The 25,460-nt window shown below is 40.1% G+C and overlaps 1 protein-coding gene across 17 annotated transcripts in view; it reads left to right on the top strand.

Moving 5' to 3' along the window:
- PMCA (plasma membrane calcium-transporting ATPase 3) overlaps positions 1 to 25,460 on the top strand; it is a 1,595,457-nt gene that overhangs the window by 1,335,044 nt on the left and 234,953 nt on the right. For all 17 annotated transcript variants that reach the window (XM_071662674.1, XM_071662681.1, XM_071662678.1 and 14 more), the window contains one exon: positions 22,914 to 23,125. In XM_071662674.1, the coding sequence (XP_071518775.1) occupies positions 22,914 to 23,125 (212 nt within the window). The remainder of the gene's footprint in view (positions 1 to 22,913; positions 23,126 to 25,460) is intronic.

Here is a 25,460-nt window from a genome sequence, read left to right as displayed (position 1 = left end):
CCCCACAACTCTCATCTTTGACGGTTCTGTAATTCCACCTCTTGACTCAATGAACATAATTGGTATTGCTGTAACATCTATTCTTTCTTGGAAACCCCACATTACAGGAATAGCTAAGTCTGCCTCTAAGAAACTGGGTGTTCTGTTTAGATGTTAAAACTTCTCTTGTGAACAGTTGCTCTTTTTATACAAGGGATTGATTTGTTCTTGTATGGAGTACTGCTGTCACATTTGGGGTGGTTCTAGCTCAGTCAAAAGCGCTCCGCCTTATAAACTGTTCCAGGCTAACTTCACAACTTGCCCTATGCTGAAATGTTGGTTCACTTTCCCTCTTCTATAGATATTACTTTGGTTTTTGCTCTCAAGAGCTAGATGGTTGTGTGTCCACACCTCTAACTAGACCACACAATACTTGGCAGGCTGCTGCGTCATATGCTTATGGGCAGTTTTGATACTTGCTTCTTTCCCTACACTTCAAAGCTTTGGAACTCACTACCCTCTCATGTCTTTCTCAATAACTATGACCTGACGCATTTTAAAAGTCAGGTTTTTCACTTTTTCAAAAATTCATAAATACTTTCCCTTGTCTTTTCTCTCTCCATTTCATAATATTCTATATTTCAGTTAGGGCATGTCATGATGTTGACTTTTGTCCATGAGAGCCTTCAACATGAAAAGTAGACCATGAATGAACTAATTATTTTCTCGCTGATGTGGGATCCATCACCTTTATTGTTTGCAAAAACAATGATTTATTCTGTAATAAGTACAGTAACAAGGAAAGCAGATGGAATTAACACAACTACTGCACACTATTCGTTTCTCCATCCTATATGTGATGGCAATAGAACCCAAAGTCCTATGTTGAGATGTTGTTTACAGAGGTCCTTTGCCTACCATTGTTTTGCCAACCATGCCTTTGAGTATGCACATTATTTTATACCATTTTGCCAACCACGGCATAAAGTTTTAAGTATCATTGATTTTCTCTGACACCACTAAAGCATTTTCTGCACATTGGGTGAGTGTAATTTGGCTGCAGGCTGCATATAGCACCAGCCCAGCAGACCACTATTGCTAGGGAGAAGTAGGAGTGTCATAACTAGGGGTGATGCTTGGGTGAATGTTGAGGTAGCCTTTTGTGTGGGACAGCTGAGGTGTGATATTGGGGGCGATATACTGCCTCATGTTTACAGTTTTGTATATCACACATATCATTTTACTTTTAACGAGTCCGCTTGTTTCTGAAGTGTGACGTGCTTGTTTTTAACCTTGAAAACTATTCATTGTAGGACTTAAATCTTTGACTGTGTCAGTCTGAACCTCCTGCCCTGAACTTCATTTCCCTTGGGTGCAGACCTTGGAAACTCTTTCCATCTGTTTAAAAAACATCTTCCCTCATCTCTCTCATGAACTACAATTTTCTTTGAATGTTGTAATGACATCTAGACTCTGTCCCGTATGCATGCTATGTGCTGGAGCCAGTGGAAAACATAATCATAAGCAATTGCAGCATCAATCTATCTACTGCAATGCTTTTGAAAGACTACAGAGATGTCAACGATAGTCCTTCTTTCTCTGCATTTTTACCATAAACCAGGTAAGATATGGAAATCATAACATTACTCTCTGTATGTGAAAATATGTATATGATTTACAGGATATGATGTGGCATTATCTCATAAGGCAAGCATGCGCATATGTCCTTTTAATCTTTTGTTTCATCCTTTCCAGATTTTTTTCACTATTTTTTTCCAAGGCATATTGAGTATGAAGATGAAAAGAACAATTTCTCTAGATGAAGAGGTTTAAGCTGAGTTGTGTATATCTAACTGTGAAAGTGGGGAATCCCTAATGTCTGTCTCAGAAAAGTGACAACAACTATCCTAGCAAGACAACGCCAAAAGATGACTTTGATTCCATAGCCACTTCTTCTAGCAGTGTCGATATATCTGCAGCAGCTTCATGGTCCAGAGTGAAGGATGTACAATGATCTAGTTCAGAATTATTAGAAAAAGTTATGGCTTTCCAAGGACAATAAGCCATGCTAGGTTTAGAAAATCATACACCATATAGATGTTTTCAGAAAAATTTTTGACACTATTTATGATATTGTTGCAAGAGAAACTAATAGATCTGCTAAATTTAGATAAGATAAACTGAGGCCTTTACCACCCAGCACTAGCTTCAGTAAGTGGAAGGATGTTCCACCCTCAAATATAAAAGCATTGCAGTAAAGATAGGTTTATGATGAATTTTGCCCATCTATGAATGAGAATTAATCTTTTTTACCATTTTTACTAATTTCCATAAAAATTTAATGATTCTTACTGTATTGTTTTCTTTTCGTTAACCTGCAGGTATATGAATTTATACATAAATTTGAATGTGATTTATGATTGTATGTTAAATTGCAAACTGATAATTGATTTATGCCTCTGGGTTTGTTTTAAGCCTGCTGAAAAATGATAGGGCAAGTACAGCACATTTCATTTAAATAACTTTTTCCATATAAGTTATTTTCATTCAGATTTGTGTAAGGAAAATTAGCTAATATATTGAATTCTATTGAAATCTTGTATTAATTTTACATAATTCACACTGTAGGATTAGTTTTGACCTGTCAGTAAGTTGGATGAATATTATGCACTTTAGTGAAAATACTTTATGAAATATTTTTATCATAAAAACATTTTTCGTGTGATTGGATTATTAATGCAGTTCATTGTTTTCTTGTGATGAAAAAGTAATTTTTATGGTAATGTTTTTTTTTAGTATTTCATTTCAGTACATATACATATAATTTTTTATTATTATTATACTTGATTGCTGTTTCTCTGCATTAGCGAGGTAGCACCAGGAAACAGTTGAAGAATGACTCAGCCACTCATTTTTTTTTTTTTTTTATACTTTGTCGCTGTCTCCCGCGTTTGCGAGGTAGCGCAAGGAAACAGACGAAAGAAATGACCCAACCCCCCCCCCCATACACTTGTATATACATACGTCCACACACGCAAATATACATACCTACACAGCTTTCCATGGTTTACCCCAGACGCTTCACATGCCTTGATTCAATCCACTGACAGCACGTCAACCCCGGTATACCACATCGCTCCAATTCACTCTATTCCTTGCCCTCCTTTCACCCTCCTGCATGTTCAGGCCCCGATCACACAAAATCTTTTTCACTCCATCTTTCCACCTCCAATTTGGTCTCCCTCTTCTCCTCGTTCCCTCCACCTCCGACACATATATCCTCTTGGTCAATCTTTCCTCACTCATTCTCTCCATGTGCCCAAACCACTTCAAAACACCCTCTTCTGCTCTCTCAACCACGCTCTTTTTATTTCCACACATCTCTCTTACCCTTACGTTACTCACTCGATCAAACCACCTCACACCACACATTGTCCTCAAACATCTCATTTCCAGCACATCCATCCTCCTGCGCACAACTCTATCCATAGCCCACGCCTCGCAACCATACAACATTGTTGGAACCACAATTCCTTCAAACATACCCATTTTTGCTTTCTGAGATAATGTTCTCGACTTCCACACATTCTTCAAGGCCCCCAGAATTTTCGCCCCCTCCCCCACCCTATGATCCACTTCCGCTTCCATGGTTCCATCCGCTGCCAGATCCACTCCCAGATATCTAAAACACTTCACTTCCTCCAGTTTTTCTCCATTCAAACTCACTTCCCAATTGACTTGACCCTCAACCCTACTGTACCTAATAACCTTGCTCTTATTCACATTTACTCTTAACTTTCTTCTTCCACACACTTTACCAAACTCAGTCACCAGCTTCTGCAGTTTCTCACATGAATCAGCCACCAGCGCTGTATCATCAGCGAACAACAACTGACTCACTTCCCAAGCTCTCTCATCCCCAACAGACTTCATACTTGCCCCTCTTTCCAAAACTCTTGCATTTACCTCCCTAACAACCCCATCCATAAACAAATTAAGCAACCATGGAGACATCACACACCCCTGCCGCAAACCTACATTCACTGAGAACCAATCACTTTCCTCTCTTCCTACACGTACACATGCCTTACATCCTCGATAAAAACTTTTCACTGCTTCTAACAACTTTCCTCCCACACCATATATTCTTAATACCTTCCACAGAGCATCTCTATCAACTCTATCATATGCCTTCTCCAGATCCATAAATGCTACATACAAATCCATTTGCTTTTCTAAGTATTTCTCACATACATTCTTCAAAGCAAACACCTGATCCACACATCCTCTACCACTTCTGAAACCACACTGCTCTTCCCCAATCTGATGCTCTGTACATGCCTTCACCCTCTCAATCAATACCCTCCCATATAATTTACCAGGAATACTCAACAAACTTATACCTCTGTAATTTGAGCACTCACTCTTATCCCCTTTGCCTTTGTACAATGGCACTATGCACGCATTCCGCCAATCCTCAGGCACCTCACCATGAGTCATACATACATTAAATAACCTTACCAACCAGTCAACAATACAGTCACCCCCTTTTTTTAATAAATTCCACTGCAATACCATCCAAACCTGCTGCCTTGCCGGCTTTCATCTTCCGCAAAGCTTTCACTACCTCTTCTCTGTTTACCAAATCATTTTCCCTAACCCTCTCACTTTGCACACCACCTTGACCAAAACACCCTATATCTGCCACTCTATCATCAAACACATTCAACAAACCTTCAAAATACTCACTCCATCTCCTTCTCACATCACCACTACTTGTTATCACCTCCCCATTTGCGCCCTTCACTGAAGTTCCCATTTGCTCCCTTGTCTTACGCACTTTATTTACCTCCTTCCAGAACATCTTTTTATTCTCCCTAAAATTTAATGATACTCTCTCACCCCAACTCTCATTTGCCCTTTTTTTCACCTCTTGCACCTTTCTCTTGACCTCCTGTCTCTTTCTTTTATACATCTCCCACTCAATTGCATTTTTTCCCTGCAAAAATCGTCCAAATGCCTCTCTCTTCTCTTTCACTAATACTCTTACTTCTTCATCCCACCACTCACTACCCTTTCTAATCAACCCACCTCCCACTCTTCTCATGCCACAAGCATCTTTTGCGCAATCCATCACTGATTCCCTAAATACATCCCATTCCTCCCCCACTCCCCTTGCTTCCATTGTTCTCACCTTTTTCCATTCTGTACTCAGTCTCTCCTGGTACTTCCTCACACAGGTCTCCTTCTCAAGCTCACTTACTCTCACCACCCTCTTCACCCCAACATTCACTCTTCTTTTCTGAAAACCCATACAAATCTTCACCTTAGCCTCCACAAGATAATGATCAGACATCCCTCCAGTTGCACCTCTCAGCGCATTAACATCCAAAAGTCTCTCTTTCGCACGCCTGTCAATTAACATGTAATCCAATAACGCTCTCTGGCCATCTCTCCTACTTACATAAGTATACTTATGTATATCTCGCTTTTTAAACCAGGTATTCCCAATCATCAGTCCTTTTTCAGCACATAAATCTACAAGCTCTTCACCATTTCCATTTACAACACTGAACACCCCATGTATACCAATTATTCCCTCAACTGCCACATTACTCACCTTTGCATTCAAATCACCCATCACTATAACCCGGTCTCGTGCATCAAAACCACTAACACACTCATTCAGCTGCTCCCAAAACACTTGCCTCTCTTGATCTTTCTTCTCATGCCCAGGTGCATATGCACCAATAATCACCCACCTCTCTCCATCAACTTTCAGTTTTACCCATATTAATCTAGAATTTACTTTTTTACACTCTATCACATACTCCCACAACTCCTGTTTCAGGAGTATTGCTACTCCTTCCCTTGCTCTTGTCCTCTCACTAACCCCTGACTTTACTCCCCAGACATTCCCAAACCACTCTTCCCCTTTACCCTTGAGCTTCGTTTCACTCAGAGCCAAAACATCCAGGTTCCTTTCCTCAAACATACTACCTATCTCTCCTTTTTTCACATCTTGGTTACATCCACACACATTTAGGCACCCCACTCTGAGCCTTCGAGGAGGATGAGCACTCCCCGCGTGACTCCTTCTTCTGTTTCCCATTTTAGAAAGTTAATACAAGGAGGGGAGGATTTCTGGCCCCCCCGCTCCCGTCCCCTCTAGTCGCTTTCTACGACACGCGAGGAATACATGGGAAGTATTCTTTCACCCCTACCCCCAGGGATAATATACATATATATATACATATACACATACACACACATACACACGCACATATACACACACACACACATACATATATATACATATGAAAAATGTAAGAAACAATTTAGAAAACTGAAACTACTAGCTTGAAATGAATGAAAAAAATGAATGTCACATAATGGTTCAACCTCTGGCTATGGAAAAAAGGAAATGTATAATTTATTTACACAAACGTCAATAGCAGTTCTCATCAGTTTAACCACTGTATCGATAAGCTTCAATTTTTCGTGTGATTGGATTATTAATGCAGTTCATTGTTTTCTTGTGATGAAAAAGTAATTTTTATGGTAATGTTTTTTTTAGTATTTCATTTCAGTACATATACATATAATTTTTTATTATTATTATACTTGATCGCTGTTTCTCTGCATTAGCGAGGTAGCACCAGGAAACAGTTGAAGAATGACTCAGCCACTCATATACACACATATATGTACAGACATGCACTTACACTTACATATACATACATATGCATATACAGATGCTTTCCAACTTATGACCCATGCAACTTACAACCATCTGTATATATGACTGGAAAAAATATAAAATAAATTTTTTTTTCATACATATTTGCCATTTCCCACAATAACGAGGTAGCGTTAAGAACAGAGGACTGAGCCTTAGAGGGAAAATTGAAAACATGAGAGGGGAGGATTTCCAGCCCCCTGCTCCCTCCCTTCTTAGTCGCCTTCTACAACACTCAGGGAATACGTGGGAAGAATTCTTTCTCCCCTATCCCCTGGGATAAATCAAAAAGTATATGTAAATATGGAAATTAAACTTGGTTGTACATCCATCAGTGCTGATGCTGCATGTATATGATAGTGAATGTGAAGTGATCCCAGCATTGTGTGCATCACAGCATCTCTCTCACTTCTTGCATTCAGTTACCATTCAGTAAGCACACATTATTCAAGTGAATCTCATGAATTTTCATGTTAGATTAAACTATTTTTGTATTAAAGCCCAAAAAAGATGAGCAAGAGGAAAAACCCATCACATGTTGATAGATCTGGCAAGAAGCCAAGGAAGATGATCGATTTGGAATTGAAAATGAAGGTAATCACCCAGTATGAAGGAGGAAAAAAAGTTAATGTGATTGCATGTGATCTATAGTGGTTTCATTTGATGGTGTCCACAATTTTGAAGGACAACAAAAAATATACATGAAGTAATGAAAGGTTTGGCACATATAAAGTCTACAATGATAACAAAGCAACAACAAGGGCTTATCCACGAAATAGAAAAGTTTTTAATGCCGTGGATGGAAGATCAGATTCAAAAATGTGTACCACTAAGCTTACTGACAATTCAGGTGAAGGCTAGAAATCTTTTTGAGACTTTGAAGGAGCAAGTGGGAGAGGATTATATTGAGAACTTCTCAGCAAGTCCTGGTTGGCTCAGTAGATTTAAAAGAAGATATATCTTGTATTACATTTGAGTCACAGGTAAAGCAGCAAGTGCTGACAAAGGAACTGCCAAAAAGTTCATTAAAAGTTTGGATGAACCAATCAGTGAACAAAAAAGAATCTTAAATGAAAGGTAAGAAGAAACTGCAGAATCATATAGTAAAGCTGGTTGATAAAAAGCGAGATAATCGTGATAGAAATTGAGTAGGATAAAAGAATGCCGTAGAGGTATATGAATTTTGCATGCCATGCTGACATATGTTCATTTCAAGATCTGACTGGTTGGTCAGATTGGAACTTGAGCATATGTCAAGGAGCATCTGTACATATCTGTGACCATGATTCTTCCATATTATCTTTCTCTCCTATCCCTGGAGATAGTGGGGAAAGAATACTTCCCACAGATTCCCTGCATGTCGTAGAAGGTAACTAAAAGGGGTGGGAGTGGGAGCTGAAAAATCCTCCCCTCCAGTTTTTACATTTCCGAAAGAAGGAACAGAGAAGGGGCCAGGTGAGGGTGTTTTCCTCTAAGGCTTAGTCCTCTGTTCTTGATACTACCTCCTAACATGGGAAATGGTGAATATAGACCTATCCATGGTGCGTCCCAGAAATTCCACATGCCCTGGTTCAGTCCATTGACAGCATGTCTACCCCAGTATATCACATTGTTCTGATTCACTACGTTCCATGCATGCCTTTCTCCCTCCAGTATGTTCTGGCCCTAATTGCTCAAACCTGATTGCTCAAAATCTATTTCACTCCATCCTTCCACGTCCAGTTTGGATACATATAAATGAAATAAGATATATTAAATGGTCATGTTGGTGTCAGGGTAGGTAGAGATTTCACTGTAATGAAATATTAGTATACATAATTGATATTACATGGAGATTTGTTTTTATGTCTGGATGCTCAGTATTTGAATTAAAAGGAAATAGCAATTTAATTTTTTGATAGGAAAGTAGAACTTATACAGAATAATCTTGAATTTTTATGATACACTCAAAGGATTAAGCATGTCTCAAGAGGCATTCTCCCTAATCCTCCTTTTCCCATAGGCCTTGTACCTTGCCAGTCAGTCTTGTCACTATGGGGTCTTCTAGGAATCAAAATTTGTGTTTGGCAAGGAAGTTCCTTATTTCATTATTTTTGCTTGTTAGTATTTCATTTTAGTACAGATACATAAGAAAAGAAAAAAGATACATTAAGTGGTCATGTTACCAGTTGGAAAAGTGGAGATTTCATTGTAATGAAATTTTATTGATATTGTATAGAGATTTGTTTTTTATATCTAGATGTTCATAAGTTGAATATAAGCAGGAGAACAGATACCAGGTATTTTGTATTGTGCATTTTAGATATGAAAATGCAGTGCTTCTTTGAAAGTAACCACTGGTGGTTGGTGTGTTGCTATTAAGATAAATGAATTCTGTCTTAGGTCCTTTATATGGCACATTAAGAATATGAAAACTTGGTGGTATTTTCAAGGTGACCATTGGTGGCTGAGATGTGAATCCTAGCAATTTTGTCAGTGCTTGTGGGATACAAATTTAATATTACTACATGATTACAGAGTCCAGCATGGCTTAGAAAATCTTTCTGTATCTCAAAATATTTCATTAGCAATGATAAAAACATTTGATGTGAATAGATATGATTTCTTTTCCAAATTTTCAAATTTTTTGCTAATGTGAGGCTCGTAGTGTGATTTTTTTGTATGTCACAACCAGGAAGTGTTACTGTAGGAACCATTGCTTTATAAGGCATCCCCAGTACATGACTGAATGTACAAGAAATATGAAAACATTATTTCTTCCTTAGGACTTAAGCCTCATAATTCTTAGTTTAGGAAAGACACATTACATACTGGACTTGCCAATTCCTAGTATGAGTAGTGGTGGCTTGTCAATGAGTGATATTGGCAGCAGAGACAATTTTAGACACTATAGATACAGTGAGTCCTAAGAGAAGATATAGCACAAGACCATCCACCATGGTCAGTGTCAGTTACCAAGACCTGTAGGCAGTTCCAGTGACTCATCCTTTGTTTGGCCAACCAACATACTCTACAATTTGGAAAACATCTTGTGGTGGAAAATTATGTGTATTGATGCCCTACTATGTTAGCATCAATTGATGCTTGTTGCACCAAAAGGGTGTGAACTTTGCCTATGTAATGATTACCATAACAGCTAAACAGATGTATGCAAATAAGGCTATTATTCATTTGTTCCCAGCACTATCTCACTAAGACAGGAAAGACATTAGGTAAATGAAAAATACATCTGTAAGTTACTTTGCATCAGACCCTAGAGAGGTCCCCATCTCTTGCATCATACCTACCATTATTCCAGTTTAGAGTGAACCTATTAATCAGTTAAAGTTTGATCAGATTTGAAATAAGATATGCATGATTTACATTATCTATCACAAAAGGGAGAAAATGAATGCTAGCAGTATATATCATACATAGCATAGAAGATGATGAAAAAGGGTAGAGGTGGAAGTGGAGGGTGCTGGAAATCCTACCCCTTTTGGGTTGTTTTTTAGCAGTAGGGATCAGAGGTTTTTCCATGAAGGGCCTTTAATCTATATGTCCCTGAAACTACCCCATTAATGTGGGAAAGGTAGCCAGTTTGAACAAACGTCCTTATCAAGGTCTAGCCTTTAATGAAAAATGGAATGAAAAAGGGATCATTGCCAACAGAATCATAAGAAAATGAAGCACATGATTTTTGGCACCACCAAAAAATTGTGTGATGGTCACATGAGCTAGGTCAGATTAATGAATCTAGGATTGAGTGTGCTGAGACTACTGAGCACTGTGGCTGACCCACCCACCATGCACAGTCATTTCTGTCTATCTGTGATGCCTGGTCCCTCTGAGAATTTCCTATGGGGGTGGCTGTGGCAAAAGAGTCTCCACATATCATTGGTTTTACATACCTCCTATGCTTACACAGTTCTACACATTCTTCCCCCATATCTCTCCCACCAATACTCTTCCACTCTATTTCCACATGTCATGGGTGGTCTTGCTTTCTTGCCAACTTCTCTAATCTACTATAATACACTCCTTGTAAAATTCCCATCTTGCATTTTTTCCACATGCCCAAATCATCTCAAAGTATTACATTTCACCCACTCTTCCACTCCACAGTTCATTGCCATTGCGTCTCATGCCAGACCAAGTCTCCTTTACATCCCCTCATTACTTTCTTCATTTTATCTGGTCATGCCACATGCTTCTCGTAATAACTCATTTCCACAGCCTGGATCCTCGACCTCACTGATTCATTACATGTCCTTGTTTTGGCTGCATAGGTCAGGTTTGGTAGGATTATGCTGTTCCTTAATGTTTCTATCACTTCCATACTTACACCTCTACCCTTCATCACTCTGTTAAGGGACCCAATGACACTGCTACCCTCTACTGCTCTCTCCCTTGTCTCTCCTTCCATATTAGTAAACTTACCCATGATAGCTCCCAAATACTTAGAATAAATTCTTCCAGTCTTTCCTCCTCTTGGTCACCTCAGAATAATTTCTTCCTGTCTTTCTTCCTCCTGGTCACCTCTTTCAGTCTTTCTTCCCCCCAGTCACCTCTTTCAGTCTTTCTTCCCCCATATCTGTAACACAGTATAGTACTCTTTCTTCTCTCAATCTGTCAGGTGAACGCATGTACAGAGCATCAGATTAGGGAGAAGCAGTGTGATTTCATAAGTGGTAAAGGATGTGTGGATCAGGTGCTTACTTTGAAGAACATATGTGAGAAATACTTGGAAAAACAGATGGATTTGTATGTACCATACATGGATGTGGATAAGGCATATGATAGGGTTGACAGAGATTCTTTGTTGAAGGTCTTAAGAATATATAGTGTGGAAGGTTAGCTGCTACAACCAGTGAGAAGTTTTTATCAAGGGTGTAAGGCTTGTGTATGAGGAGGAAGAGAGGAGATTGGTTCTCACTGAAGGTCAGCCTGTGGCAGGGGTGTGTGATGTCACCATGGTTATTTAATGTGTTTAATGGATGGGGTGGAGAGGAATGTTATTGTAAATGCATTTTGGAGAGAGGGATAAGTATGCAGTCTACTAGGAATGAAAGGGCCTGGGAAGTGAGTCAATTATTGTTCATCATTGATACTGCACTGTTGGCTGATCAAGTGAGAAACTGCACAAGTTGGTGACTGAGTTTGGAAAAGTATGTGAAAGGAGAAAGTTGAAAGTTAATGTGAATAAGATCAATGTTATTAGGTTCAGCAGGGTTGAGAAACAAGTTAGCTGGGATGTAGGTTTAAATGGAGAAAAATTGGAGGAAGTGAAATGGTTTAGCTACCTGGGAGTGGACTTGGCAGCAAATAGATCCATGGAAGCGGATGTGAGTCATAGGACGCGGGAGGGGGCAAAGTTTCTGGGAGCAATGAAGAATGTATAGAAAGAGTGAACATTATCTCAGAGAGCAAAAATGCATCTATTTGAAGGAATAGTAGTTCTACCAGTATTATACAGTTGCAAGGCATGGGCTATATAGATAAGGTTACACACAGGAGGGTGGATGTGTTGGAAGTGAAATGTTTCAGGGCAATATTTGGTGTGAGGTGTCTTGTTCAAGTAGGTAATGAAGGGTAAGAGAGATGTGTGGAAATAAAAATTGTTGAGTGTGGTTGAGAGAGCAAAAGAGGAAGTATGTGTTGAAGTGGTTTGGACACACATGGAACGAATGAATGAGGAAAGGTTGACGGTGAGGATGCATGTGCCCTCCCCCCCGCACGTGTATTTTTAAAAAATACAGCGACAAAGTATAATAAATAAAAAAATGAATAAATATATATATATATATATATATATATATATATATATATATATATATATATATATATATATATATTTTTCTTTCTTTTAAACTATTCGCCATTTCCCGCGTTAGCGAGGTAGCGTTAAGAACAGAGGACTGGGCCTTTTTTGGAATATCCTCACCTGGCTCCACTCTGTTCCTTCTTTTGGAAAATTAAAAAAAAAATGAGAGGGGAGGATTTCCAGCCCCCCCCCGCTCCCTCCCCTTTTAGTCGCCTTCTACGACACGCAGGGAATACGTGGGAAGTATTCTTAATCCCCTATCCCCAGGGAGACAGCGACAAAGCAAAAAAAAAAAAATATGGTAAGGTTATTTAATGTATGTATGACTCATGGTGAGGTGCCTGAGGATTGGCGGAATGCGTGCATAGTGCCAATGTACAAAGGCAAAGGGGATAAGAGTGAGTGCTCAAATTACAGAGGTATAAGTTTGTTGAGTATTCCTGGTAAACTATATGGGAGGGTATTGATTGAGAGGGTGAAGGCATGTACAGAGCATCAGATTGGGGAAGAGCAGTGCGGTTTCAGAAGTGGTAGAGGATGTGTGGATCAGGTGTTTGCTTTGAAGAATGTATGTGAGAAATACTTAGAAAAGCAAATGGATTTGTATGTAGCATTTATGGATCTGGAGAAGGCATATGATAGAGTTGATAGAGATGCTCTGTGGAAGGTATTAAGAATATATGGTGTGGGAGGCAAGTTGTTAGAAGCAATGAAAAGTTTTTATCGAGGATGTAAGGCATGTGTACGTGTAGGAAGAGAGGAAAGTGATTGGTTCTCAGTGAATGTAGGTTTGCGGCAGGGGTGTGTGATGTCTCCATGGTTGTTTAATTTGTTTATGGATGGGGTTGTTAGGGAGGTAAATGCAAGAGTCCTGGAAAGAGGGGCAAGTATGAAGTCTGTTGGGGATGAGAGAGCTTGGGAAGTGAGTCAGTTGTTGTTCGCTGATGATACAGCGCTGGTGGCTGATTCATGTGAGAAACTGCAGAAGCTGGTGACTGAGTTTGGTAAAGTGTGTGGAAGAAGAAAGTTAAGAGTAAATGTGAATAAGAGCAAGGTTATTAGGTACAGTAGGGTTGAGGGTCAAGTCAATTGGGAGGTGAGTTTGAATGGAGAAAAACTGGAGGAAGTGAAGTGTTTTAGATATCTGGGAGTGGATCTGTCAGCGGATGGAACCATGGAAGCGGAAGTGGATCATAGGGTGGGGGAGGGGGCGAAAATTCTGGGGGCCTTGAAGAATGTGTGGAAGTCGAGAACATTATCTCGGAAAGCAAAAATGGGTATGTTTGAAGGAATAGTGGTTCCAACAATGTTGTATGGTTGCGAGGCGTGGGCTATGGATAGAGTTGTGCGCAGGAGGATGGATGTGCTGGAAATGAGATGTTTGAGGACAATGTGTGGTGTGAGGTGGTTTGATCGAGTAAGTAACGTAAGGGTAAGAGAGATGTGTGGAAATAAAAAGAGCGTGGTTGAGAGAGCAGAAGAGGGTGTTTTGAAATGGTTTGGGCACATGGAGAGAATGAGTGAGGAAAGATTGACCAAGAGGATATATGTGTCGGAGGTGGAGGGAACGAGGAGAAGAGGGAGACCAAATTGGAGGTGGAAAGATGGAGTGAAAAAGATTTTGTGTGATCGGGGCCTGAACATGCAGGAGGGTGAAAGGAGGGCAAGGAATAGAGTGAATTGGAGCGATGTGGTATACAGGGGTTGACGTGCTGTCAGTGGATTGAATCAAGGCATGTGAAGCGTCTGGGGTAAACCATGGAAAGCTGTGTAGGTATGTATATTTGCGTGTGTGGACGTGTGTATGTACGTGTGTATGGGGGTTGGGCCATTTCTTTCGTCTGTTTCCTCGCGCTACCTCGCAAACGCAGGAGACAGCGACAAAGTATAAAAAAAAAAAAAAAAAAAAAAAAAAATATATATATATATATATATATATATATATATATATATATATATATATATATATATATATATATATATAATCCCTGGGGCTAGGGGATTATATATATATATATATTATTATATTTTTATTATACTTTGTCGCTGTCTCCCGCGTTTGCGAGGTAGTGCAAGGAAACAGATGAAAGAAATGGCCCAACCCCCCCCATACACATGTATATACATACGTCCACACACGCAAATATACATACCTACACAGCTTTCCATGGTTTACCCCAGATGCGTCACATGCCTTGATTCAATCCACTGACAGCACGTCAACCCCGGTATACCAATCGCTCCAATTCACTCTATTCCTTGCCCTCCTTTCACCCTCCTGCATGTTCAGGCCCAGATCACACAAAATCTTTTTCACTCCATCTTTCCACCTCCAATTTGGTCTCCCTCTTCTCCTCGTTCCCTCCACCTCCGACACATATATCCTCTTGGTCAATCTTTCCTCACTCATTCTCTCCATGTGCCCAAACCACTTCAAAACACCCTCTTCTGCTCTCTATTGTATGTATGGTCCATGATGTGGTGCCTGAGGATTGGCAGAATGCATTCATAGTGCCATTGTATAAAGGCAAAGGCAATAAAGGTGAGTGCTCAAATTACAGAGATATAAGTTTGTTGAGTATTCTTGGAAAATTATATGGGAGGGTGTTGATTGAGAGGGTGAAGGCCTGTATGGAGCATCAGATTGGGGAAGAGCAGTGCGGTTTCAGAAGTGGTAGAAGATGTGTGGATCAGGTGTTTGTTTTGAAGAATGGATGTGAGAAATACTTAGTAAAACAGATGGATTTGTATATAGCATTTATGGATCTGGAGAAGGCATATGATAGAGTTGATAGAGATGCTTTGTTGAAGGTATTAAGAGAATATGGTGTGGGAGGTAAGTTGCTTGAAACAGTAAAAAGTTTTTATTGAGGACCTAAAGCATGTTTACGAGTAGGAAGAGAGGAAAGTGATTGGTTCCTAGTGAATGTTGGTTTGTGGCAAGGGTGCGTTAAGCCTCCATGGTTTTTTAATTTGTTTATGGTTGAGGTTGTTAGGGAGATGAATGCAAGAATTTTGGAGAGAGGGGCAAGTATGCACTCAGTTGTGGATGAGAGGTCTTGGGAAGTGAGTCAGTTTTTGTTTGCTGATGATACAGCGCTGGTTGCTGATTTGGGTCAGAAACTGCAGAAGCTGGTGACTGAGTTTGGTGGAGTGTGTGAAAGAAGAAAGCTGAGAGTAAATGTGAATAAGAGCAAGGTTATTAGGTTCAGAATGTTTGAGGGACAAGTTGATTGGGAGGTATGTTTGAATGGAGAAAAACTGGAGGAAGTGACGTGTTTTAGATATCTGGGAGTGCATTTAGCAGCGGATGGAGCCATGGACACGGAAGTGTGTCACAGGGTGGGGGAGGGAGCGAAGGTTCTGGGAGCATTGAAGAACATGTGGAAGGCGAGAACGTTGTCTTGGAGAGCAGAAATGGGTATGTTTGAAGGAATAGTTGTTCCAACAATGTTATATGTTTGCGAGGCATGGGCTATAGATAGGGTTGTGTGGAGGAGGGGTAGATGTGTTGGAAATGAGATGTTTGAGGGCAATATGTGGTGTGAGGTGGATTGATCAGGTAAGTAAAGAAAGGGTAAGAGAGATATGATAAAAAGAGTGTGGTTGAGAGAGCAGAAGAGGGTGTATTGAAATGGTTTGGTCACATGAAGAGAATGAGTGAGGAAAGATTGACAAAGAGGATATATGTGTCAGAGGTGGAGGGAACGAGAAGTGGGAGACCAAATTGGAGGTGAAAGGAAGGAAGGAGTGAGAAAGATTTTGAGCGATCAGGGCCTGAACATACAGGAAGGTGAAAAGTGTGCAAAGAATAGAGTGAATTGGAATGATGTGGTATACCAGAGTTGACATGCTGTCAATGGATTGAACCAGGGCATGTGAAGCGTCTGGGGTAAACCATGGAAAGTTTTGTGTGGCATGGAAGTTGAAAGGGAGCTGTGGTTTCGGTGCATTACATTTGACAGCAGGAGACTGAGTGTCAACGAATGTGCCCTTTGTTGTCTTTTCCTAGAGCACCCTTGCATGTGCGTAAGGGCAGGGGGGGAGTGCCATTTCATGTGTGGCAGGATGGCGACGGGAATGGATAAAGGCAGCAAGTATGAATATGTACATGTTGATATCTGTATGTCTGTGTATGTATATGTGTATAAATATGTATACATTGAAATGTATAGGTATGTATATGTGCATGTGTGGGCGTTTATGTATATACATGTGTATGTGGGTAGGTTAGGCCATTCTTTCGTCTGTTGCTTTGCGCTACCTCGCTAACGCAGGAGACAGCGACAAAGAAAATGATATATATATATATATATATATATATATATATATATATATATATTTATTTTTTATTTATTTTGCTTTGTCGCTGTCTCCTGCGTTTGCGAGGTAGCGCAAGGAAAGAGACAAAAGAAATGGCCCAACCCACCCCCATACACAATGTATATACATACACGTCCACACACGCAAATATACATACCTATACATCTCAATGTACACATATATATACACACACAGACACATACATATGCATTCTCCAGATCTATAAATGCTACATACAAATCCATTTGCTTTTCTAAGTATTTCTCATATATATATATATATATATATATATATATATATATATATATATATATATATATATATATATATATATATTTTTTTTTTTTTTATACTTTGTCGCTCTCTCCCGCGTTTGCGAGGTAGCACAAGGAAACAGACGAAAGAAATGGCCCAACCCCCCCCATACACATGTATATACATACGTCCACACACGCAAATATACATACCTACACAGCTTTCCATGGTTTACCCCAGACGCTTCACATGCCTTGATTCAATCCACTGACAGCACGTCAGCCCCGGTATACCACATCGCTCCAATTCACTCTGTTCCTTGCCCTCCTTTCACCCTCCTGCATGTTCAGGCCCCGATCACACAAAATCTTTTTCACTCCATCTTTCCACCTCCAATTTGGTCTCCCTCTTCTCCTTGTTCCCTCCACCTCTGACACATATATCCTCTTGGTCAATCTTTCCTCACTCATTCTCTCCATGTGCCCAAACCACTTCAAAACACCTTCTTCTGCTCTCTCAACCACGCTCTTTTTATTTCCACACATCTCTCTTACCCTTACGTTACTCACTCGATCAAACCACCTCACACCACACATTGTCCTCAAACATCTCATTTCCAGCACATCCATCCTCCTGCGCACAACTCTATCCATAGCCCACGCCTCGCAACCATACAACATTGTTGGAACCACTATTCCTTCAAACATACCCATTTTTGCTTTCCGAGATAATGTTCTCGACTTCCACACATTCTTCAAGGCCCCCAGAATTTTCGCCCCCTCCCCCACCCTATGATCCACTTCCGCTTCCATGGTTCCATCCGCTGCCAGATCCACTCCCAGATATCTAAAACACTTCACTTCCTCCAGTTTTTCTCCATTCAAACTCACCTCCCAATTGACTTGACCCTCAACTCTACTGTACCTAATAACCTTGCTCTTATTCACATTTACTCTTAACTTTCTTCTTCCACACACTTTACCAAACTCAGTCACCATCTTCTGCAGTTTCACACATGAATCAGCCACCAGCGCTGTGTCGTCAGCGAACAACAACTGACTCACTTCCCAAGCTCTCTCATCCCCAACAGACTTCATACTTGCCCCTCTTTCCAAAACTCTTGCATTTACCTCCCTAACAACCCCATCCATAAACAAATTAAACAACCATGGAGACATCACACACCCCTGCCGCAAACCTACATTCACTGAGAACCAATCACTTTCCTCTCTTCCTACACGTACACATGCCTTACATCCTCGATAAAAACTTTTCACTGCTTCTAACAACTTTCCTCCCACACCATATATTCTTAATACCTTCCACAGAGCATCTCTATCAACTCTATCATATGCCTTCTCCAGATCCATAAATGCTACATACAAATCCATACAAGGGAGCAAATGGGAACTTCAGTGAAGGGCGCAAATGGGGAGGTGATAACAAGTAGTGGTGATGTGAGAAGGAGATGGAGTGAGTATTTCGAAGGTTTGTTGAATGTGTTTGATGATAGAGTGGTAGATATAGGGTGTTTTGGTCGAGGTGGTGTGCAAAGTGAGAGGGTTAGGGAAAATGATTTGGTAAACAGAGAAGAGGTAGTGAAAGCTTTGCGGAAGATGAAAGCCGGCAAGGCAGCAGGTTTGGATGGTATTGCAGTGGAATTTATTAAAAAAGGGGGTGACTGTATTGTTGACTGGTTGGTAAGGTTATTTAATGTATGTATGACTCATGGTGAGGTGCCTGAGGATTGGCAGAATGCGTGCATAGTGCCATTGTACAAAGGCAAAGGGGATAAGAGTGAGTGCTCAAATTACAGAGGTATAAGTTTGTTGAGTATTCCTGGTAAATTATATGGGAGGGTATTGATTGAGAGGGTGAAGGCATGTACAGAGCATCAGATTGGGGAAGAGCAGTGTGGTTTCAGAAGTGGTAGAGGATGTGTGGATCAGGTGTTTGCTTTGAAGAATGTATGTGAGAAATACTTAGAAAAGCAAATATATATATATATATATATATATATATATATATATATATATATATATATATATATTATATATATTTTTTTTTTTCATACTATTCGCCATTTCCCGTGATAGCGAGGTAGCGTTAAGAACAGAGGACTGGGCCTTTGAGGGAATACCCTCACCTGGCCCCCTTCTCTGTTCCTTCTTTTGGAAAATTAAAATAAAAAAATGAGAGGGGAGGATTTCCAGCCCCCCGCTCCCTTCCCTTTTAGTCGCCTTCTACGACACGCAGGGAATACGTGGGAAGTATTCTTTCTCCCCTATCCCCAGGGATATATATATATATGTATATATATATATATATATTTTTTTTTTTTTTATACTTTGTCGCTGTCTCCCACGTTTGCGAGGTAGCGCAAGGAAACAGACGAAAGAAATGGCCCAACCCACCCCCATACACATGTATATACATACGTCCACACACGCAAATATACATACCTACACAGCTTTCCATGGTTTACCCCAGACGCTTCACATGACAGCTAGAGACTGAGTGTGAACGAATGGGGCCTTTGTTCTTTTCCTAGTGCTACCTCGCACACATGAGGGGGGAGGGGGATGGTATTCCATGTGTGGCGAGGTGGCGGTGGGAATGAATAAAGGCAGACAGTGTGAATTGTGTGCATGGGTATATATATGTGTCTGTGTGTGTATATATATGTGTATATTGAGATGTATAGGTATGTATATTTGCGTTTGTGGACGTGTATGTTTATACATTGTGTATGGGGGTGGGTTGGGCCATTTCTTTCGTCTGTTTCCTTGCACTGCCTCGCAAACGCGGGAGACAGCGACAAAGCAAAATAAATATATATAAATAAATATATATATATATATATATATATATATATATATATATATATATATATATATATATATATATATATATATATATCAACTATCAACTCTATCATATGCCTTCTCCAGATCCAGTTGATAGAGATGCTCTGTGGAAGGTATTAAGAATATATGGTGTGGGTGGCAAGTTGTTAGAAGCAGTGAAAAGTTTTTATCGAGGATGTAAGGCATGTGTATGTGTAGGAAGAGAGGAAAGTGATTGGTTCTCAGTGAATGTAGGTTTGCGGCAGGGGTGTGTGATGTCTCCATGGTTGTTTAATTTGTTTATGGATGGGTTGTTAGGGAGGTGAATGCAAGAGTTTTGGAAAGAGGGGCAAAAATGAAGTCTGTTGTGGAGGAGAGAGCTTGGGAAGTGAGTCAGTTGTTGTTCGCTGATGATACAGCGCTGGTGGCTGATTCATGTGAAAAACTGCAGAAGCTGGTGACTGAGTTTGGTAAAGTGTGTGAAAGAAGAAAATTAAGAGTAAATGTGAATAAGAGCAAAGTTATTAGGTACAGTAGGGTTGACGGTCAAGTCAGTTGGGAGGTAAGTTTGAATGGAGAAAAACTGGAGGAAGTAAAGTGCTTTAGATATCTGGGAGTGGATCTGGCAGTGGATGGAACCATGGAAGCGGAAGTGAATCATAGGATGGGGGAGGGGGCGAATATCCTGGGAGCCTTGAAGAACGTGTGGAAGTCGAGAACATTATCTCGGAAAGCAAAAATGGGAATGTTTGAAGGCATAGTGGTTCCAACAATGTTGTATTGTTGCGAGGCATGGGCTATGGATAGAGTTGTGCGCAGGATGGTGGATGTGCTGGAAATGAGATGTTTGAGGACAATGTGTGGTGTGAGGTGGTTTGATCGAGTAAGTAATGTAAGGGTAAGAGAGATGTGTGGAAATAAAAAGAGCGTGGTTGAGAGAGCAGAAGAGGGTGTTTTGAAATGGTTTGGGCACATGGAGAGAATGAGTGAGGAAAGATTGACCAAGAGGATATATGTGTCGGAGGTGGAGGGAACGAGGAGAAGTGGGAGACCAAATTGGAGGTGGAAAGATTGAGTGAAAAAGATTTTTTGTGATCGGGGCCTGAACATGCAGGAGGGTGAAAGGCGGGCAAGTAATAGATTGAACTGGATCGATGTGGTATACCGGGGTTGACGTGCTGTCAGTGGATTGAATCAGGGCATGTGAAGCGCCTGGGGTAAACCATGGAAAGCTATGTGGGGCCTGGATGTGGAAAGGGAGCTGTGGTTTCGGGCATTATTGCATGACAGCTAGAGACTTTGTGTGAACGAATGAGGCCTTTGTTGTCTTTTCCTAGCGCTACCCCGCACACATGAGGGGGGAGGGGGATGGTATTCCATGTGTGGGGAGGTAGCGATGGGAATGAATAAAGGCAGACAGTGTGAATTGTGTGCATGGGTATATATGTATGTGTCTGTGTGTGTATATTTATGTGTACATTGAGATGTATAGGTATGTATATTTGCGTGTGTGGATGTGTGTGTATATACATGTGTATGGGGGTGGGTTGGGCCATTTCTTTCGTCTGTTTCCTTGCTCTACCTCACAAACGCGGGAGACAGTGACAAAAAAAATTATATATATCAGAAGTAGTAGTCGTCAGTAGGAACTTTACGTAGGACCTTCTGCAAATACTATGCTAGACATGCCCTCTGCCAGTGGTCTGTTAAGATTGAGGCACAACAGGCTAAGAAGAGGGAATGTAGTTCATTAGTTATGGAGACTATTGCTGTGGCTACCCCCATGAGTGAGTTCTAGAAAGCAACAGGTGTCAGAGATATAGGTAGATATAGATATAATGCAAGTCTAGGGCATTTGGCAGTATTAGATATGATAAATCTTCCCTTTACCAGATGAGCTATTTGGAATAGATGAAATTTTGTTTTTTATGACTGCTGGTATATATTTTCATGTGTATGCATGCTGTAAATTTGTTTAGGAAACTATGATAGAATTAAAGGAAAGTTATAAACAAAAATAGAGAACATTTGATCAACATCACTTTTGAAATATTGTAATATTTGACTTCCCTCATTGTAAATGTCCTTTGACACCTCCTTGATTGTTAAGAACATGATCATATGCCATTGGCTGTGATATGTGGAAGGTGTGTTTGCATCTCAGAAGGTACAGGTTGGAACCTTCCTCTGGGAATGCCGTCTAAAACTCCTCATATAGACTAACATCATAGTGATGTCATCATTATTTATTGTTTTTATGGATGAGGCATTTCATGATATGATAAGGTTAGATGATTATGGCATAATACCTTGTTCTATGGAGAAAGAGAAGGGAAGCTGCCACCTTGTGTACATACTGTGTTGTTAGCTAAATTGATAAATCAGAGGAAGAGTTTGATAGAATGCTGAGTATGTCCAGTGATGTATGTACTAGAAGGATGTCTAAAGGTAATACAAATTAAAGCAAGACAATAAATTTTCCAAGGGAAGGAGGTCAGTCCTCTAGGATGTTATATCAACATATGGCAGATAAGAAATTTGTCTAAAATATATATTGTTGTGCAGTAAAATGTGCAAAGAGGAGAGAGACTTTAGAAGATATTTAAAGATGTATTGAGAGACCGCATTAAGGTTAGGGACATTTTGATGAAGATACAAGAGGAATGAGTGGAGATTGCATGCAATACAACCAGCTGTTTGGGTATGGATTTGATGTAAATGGAGATATGAGCAAATTGATTTAGTGCACAAACTGAAAAAGTAAGAAGCAATTCTGTAAGTGTGGTTGTTCATGTGTCAGCTTACCACACTGGGCACGGGTTGAGGATGTGTGCAAGGGATGTCACAGAGGCTGTTTGTACTTCATCCACCCTATACAATTGGGAATGGAGTCATAATATAGATAGATACTTTTACCTTTTTTAATGGATGGTATAGTCATTGACAATATAGAAATCTCTTCCAACAGGTGATAAACTGTTAGACATAGACTCTGGACGTTATGCTGACATCCGTGATCCACCTTCCCAGCACTTCACCATCATCTTTAATACTTTCGTTATGATGACTCTCTTCAACGAAATCAATGCACGGAAAATCCATGGACAGCGCAACGTTTTCCAAGGCTTCTTTAGTAATCCTATTTTCTACAGCATTTGGCTTAGTACATTAGCAAGTCAGGTAAGAATGATGTAAAGGGATTTCTTATAGGTTTGAAAAAAAAATTTTTACAAATAAATGTGAACCTTAAGATTTCCATGAAAAATAGGAAGGATAACTTTTTTGATCAAAGATGTCTGTTATCTTCTTAGAGAGGATTGTCATTGTTAAAGTTTCTTATACTTCTTGATGCACCATTTTTCCTAATGTTATTTCCTCAGATGAGTACAGAAGAAACTTTATTCATTCATTAAGTATTACACCATGTGCAGTTTAATAATTGCACATCTAATTTACAGATACTCTTTTTAAAGCGACCAATATAGCATGGGCATAATTTCCCAATCAAAGGCCATCTTCTGTGAAAGGTAAAAAGTAAGATGGTTTCTTAAGGCTTTTGTAGACCTAAACTTAAAGTTAGATAGGTTACAGGAAGGAATGAAGGTAAGAACGAGGAAGTGAATTCCACTGCTTAGCTGTTCAAGGAAAGGAGGTATAATGATAGTCAATCCATGAGCAGTGGCCAGTCTCCACCTAGAAACTGTGAGAAGCAGCTAGGCACATGGCTAAGGTACGACCTTGGTAGCAGGAGTACATGCAGACAACTTTCAAGAGCAGAGGTAAAAAAGTGCGTGTATAGAGGGGAGTGGGTGAGGAACAGGAAACGAGAAGGGAAGCAGTGCTGCCATGTGCAAGGTAGGAGGTTGGCAGATTAAAAAGGATAGTGAGTGGTTGGATGAAGAAGTGAAGTTGATAGTGAAAGGGGAGAGAGGTATATGAGCCATATATACAGATGATTGGAAGAGATGTAAGAAAAGATGGCTGGAGGTCAAGAAGAAGGCACAGCATTTGAAAAAGAGGGCAAATGGGAGTTGGGGTGAGTAAATATCAGCAATTTTAGGGAGAATAATATGTTTTGGAAAAAGGTGAATGGTATGTGGAGAACAGAAGAACAAATATGAGCAACAGTGAAGAGAGCAAATGGGTAAGTGTTAACAGGCAGTGATGAATATAGATGGAATGAGTAGTTTGATGGACTGTTGAATGTGTTTGATGACAGGGTGGCAAGAGTATATCAGACTGTTGAATGTTTGATGATAGAGTGGCATATGTAAGGTGTTTGGGTCATGGAGAGTGGTTTGTTGAAGAGATAAGAGGTGGTGAAAACCTTACATTAGATAAAATGTGGCATGGTAGTTGGATTGGATGGTATTGTTGTTGAATTTCTTAAGGAAGTGGGTGACTATGTTGTTGATTGGTTTGTCAGGATTTTCAATGTATTATGGATCACAGTGAGGTGCCTGAGGTTTGTTGGAAATCATTTTTAGCACTGTTGTATGAAAGCAAAGGGGATAAAGGTGAGTAATGAGACTACAGAGGCATAAGTTTGTTGAGTGTACCTGGTAAGTTGTATGAGAGTTTAGTGCCTGAGAAGGTGAAGGCACATACAATAGTGTGGTTTCAGAAATGTAGTAGAGGATGTGTGGATCAGGTGTTTGCTTTTAAGAATGTATGGTAGATATGCTTAGAGAGCAGAAGGATTTGTTTGTGGCATTTATGGATCTTTAGGAAACATGTAATAAGGTTGCTAGAGATGCCTTGAGGAAGGTCTTAAAGATATATGGTAAGTTAGGAAAGATTTTAGAAGCAGTGAGAAGTTTTTTACATGTGTATAATGCATGTATATGAATGGGGGGAGAGGAAAATGAATGGTTACAAGTGAAGGCAGGTTCATAGCAGGGGTTTTTAATGTCACCATGGCCGTTATTTGTTTATGGATTAGGTGGTGAGGGAGGTATATATAAGAGTCACTTGTTTTTACATCCGTAAATATATTTATTTTCATACATACTTGCCATTTTCGTCACTTGACTCCTTCCTTGCTCTGATCTTTCTTTTGAAAAGTAATACAGGAAGGGAGGATTTCCAGTCACCCACTCCTGCCCCTCTTAAATTCCTTCTGTAACAACCAAGGAATACATGGGCAGTATTCTCTCCCCAATCCACCTATCTACAGGGATATATATATATATATATATATATATATAGTTTTTTTTTCTCCAGGTGAGTTTGAATGGAGAAAAACTGGAGGAAGTGAAGTGTTTTAGATATCTGGGAGTGGATCTGTCAGCGGATGGAACCATGGAAGCGGAAGTGGATCATAGGGTGGGGGAGGGGGCGAAAATTTTGGGAGCCTTGAAAAATGTGTGGAAGTCGAGAACATTATCTCGGAAAGCAAAAATGGGTATGTTTGAGGGAATAGTGGTTCCAACAATGCTGTATGGTTGCGAGGCGTGGGCTATGGATAGAGATGTGCGCAGGAGGATGGATGTGCTGGAAATGAGATGTTTGAGGA

The sequence above is a fragment of the Panulirus ornatus genome, chromosome 6, assembly GCF_036320965.1.
Source record: "Panulirus ornatus isolate Po-2019 chromosome 6, ASM3632096v1, whole genome shotgun sequence".
Taxonomy (NCBI): domain Eukaryota; kingdom Metazoa; phylum Arthropoda; class Malacostraca; order Decapoda; family Palinuridae; genus Panulirus; species Panulirus ornatus.
Note: the sequence above shows the minus strand (reverse complement) of the source record. Positions and strands in the feature narration are given on the sequence as shown.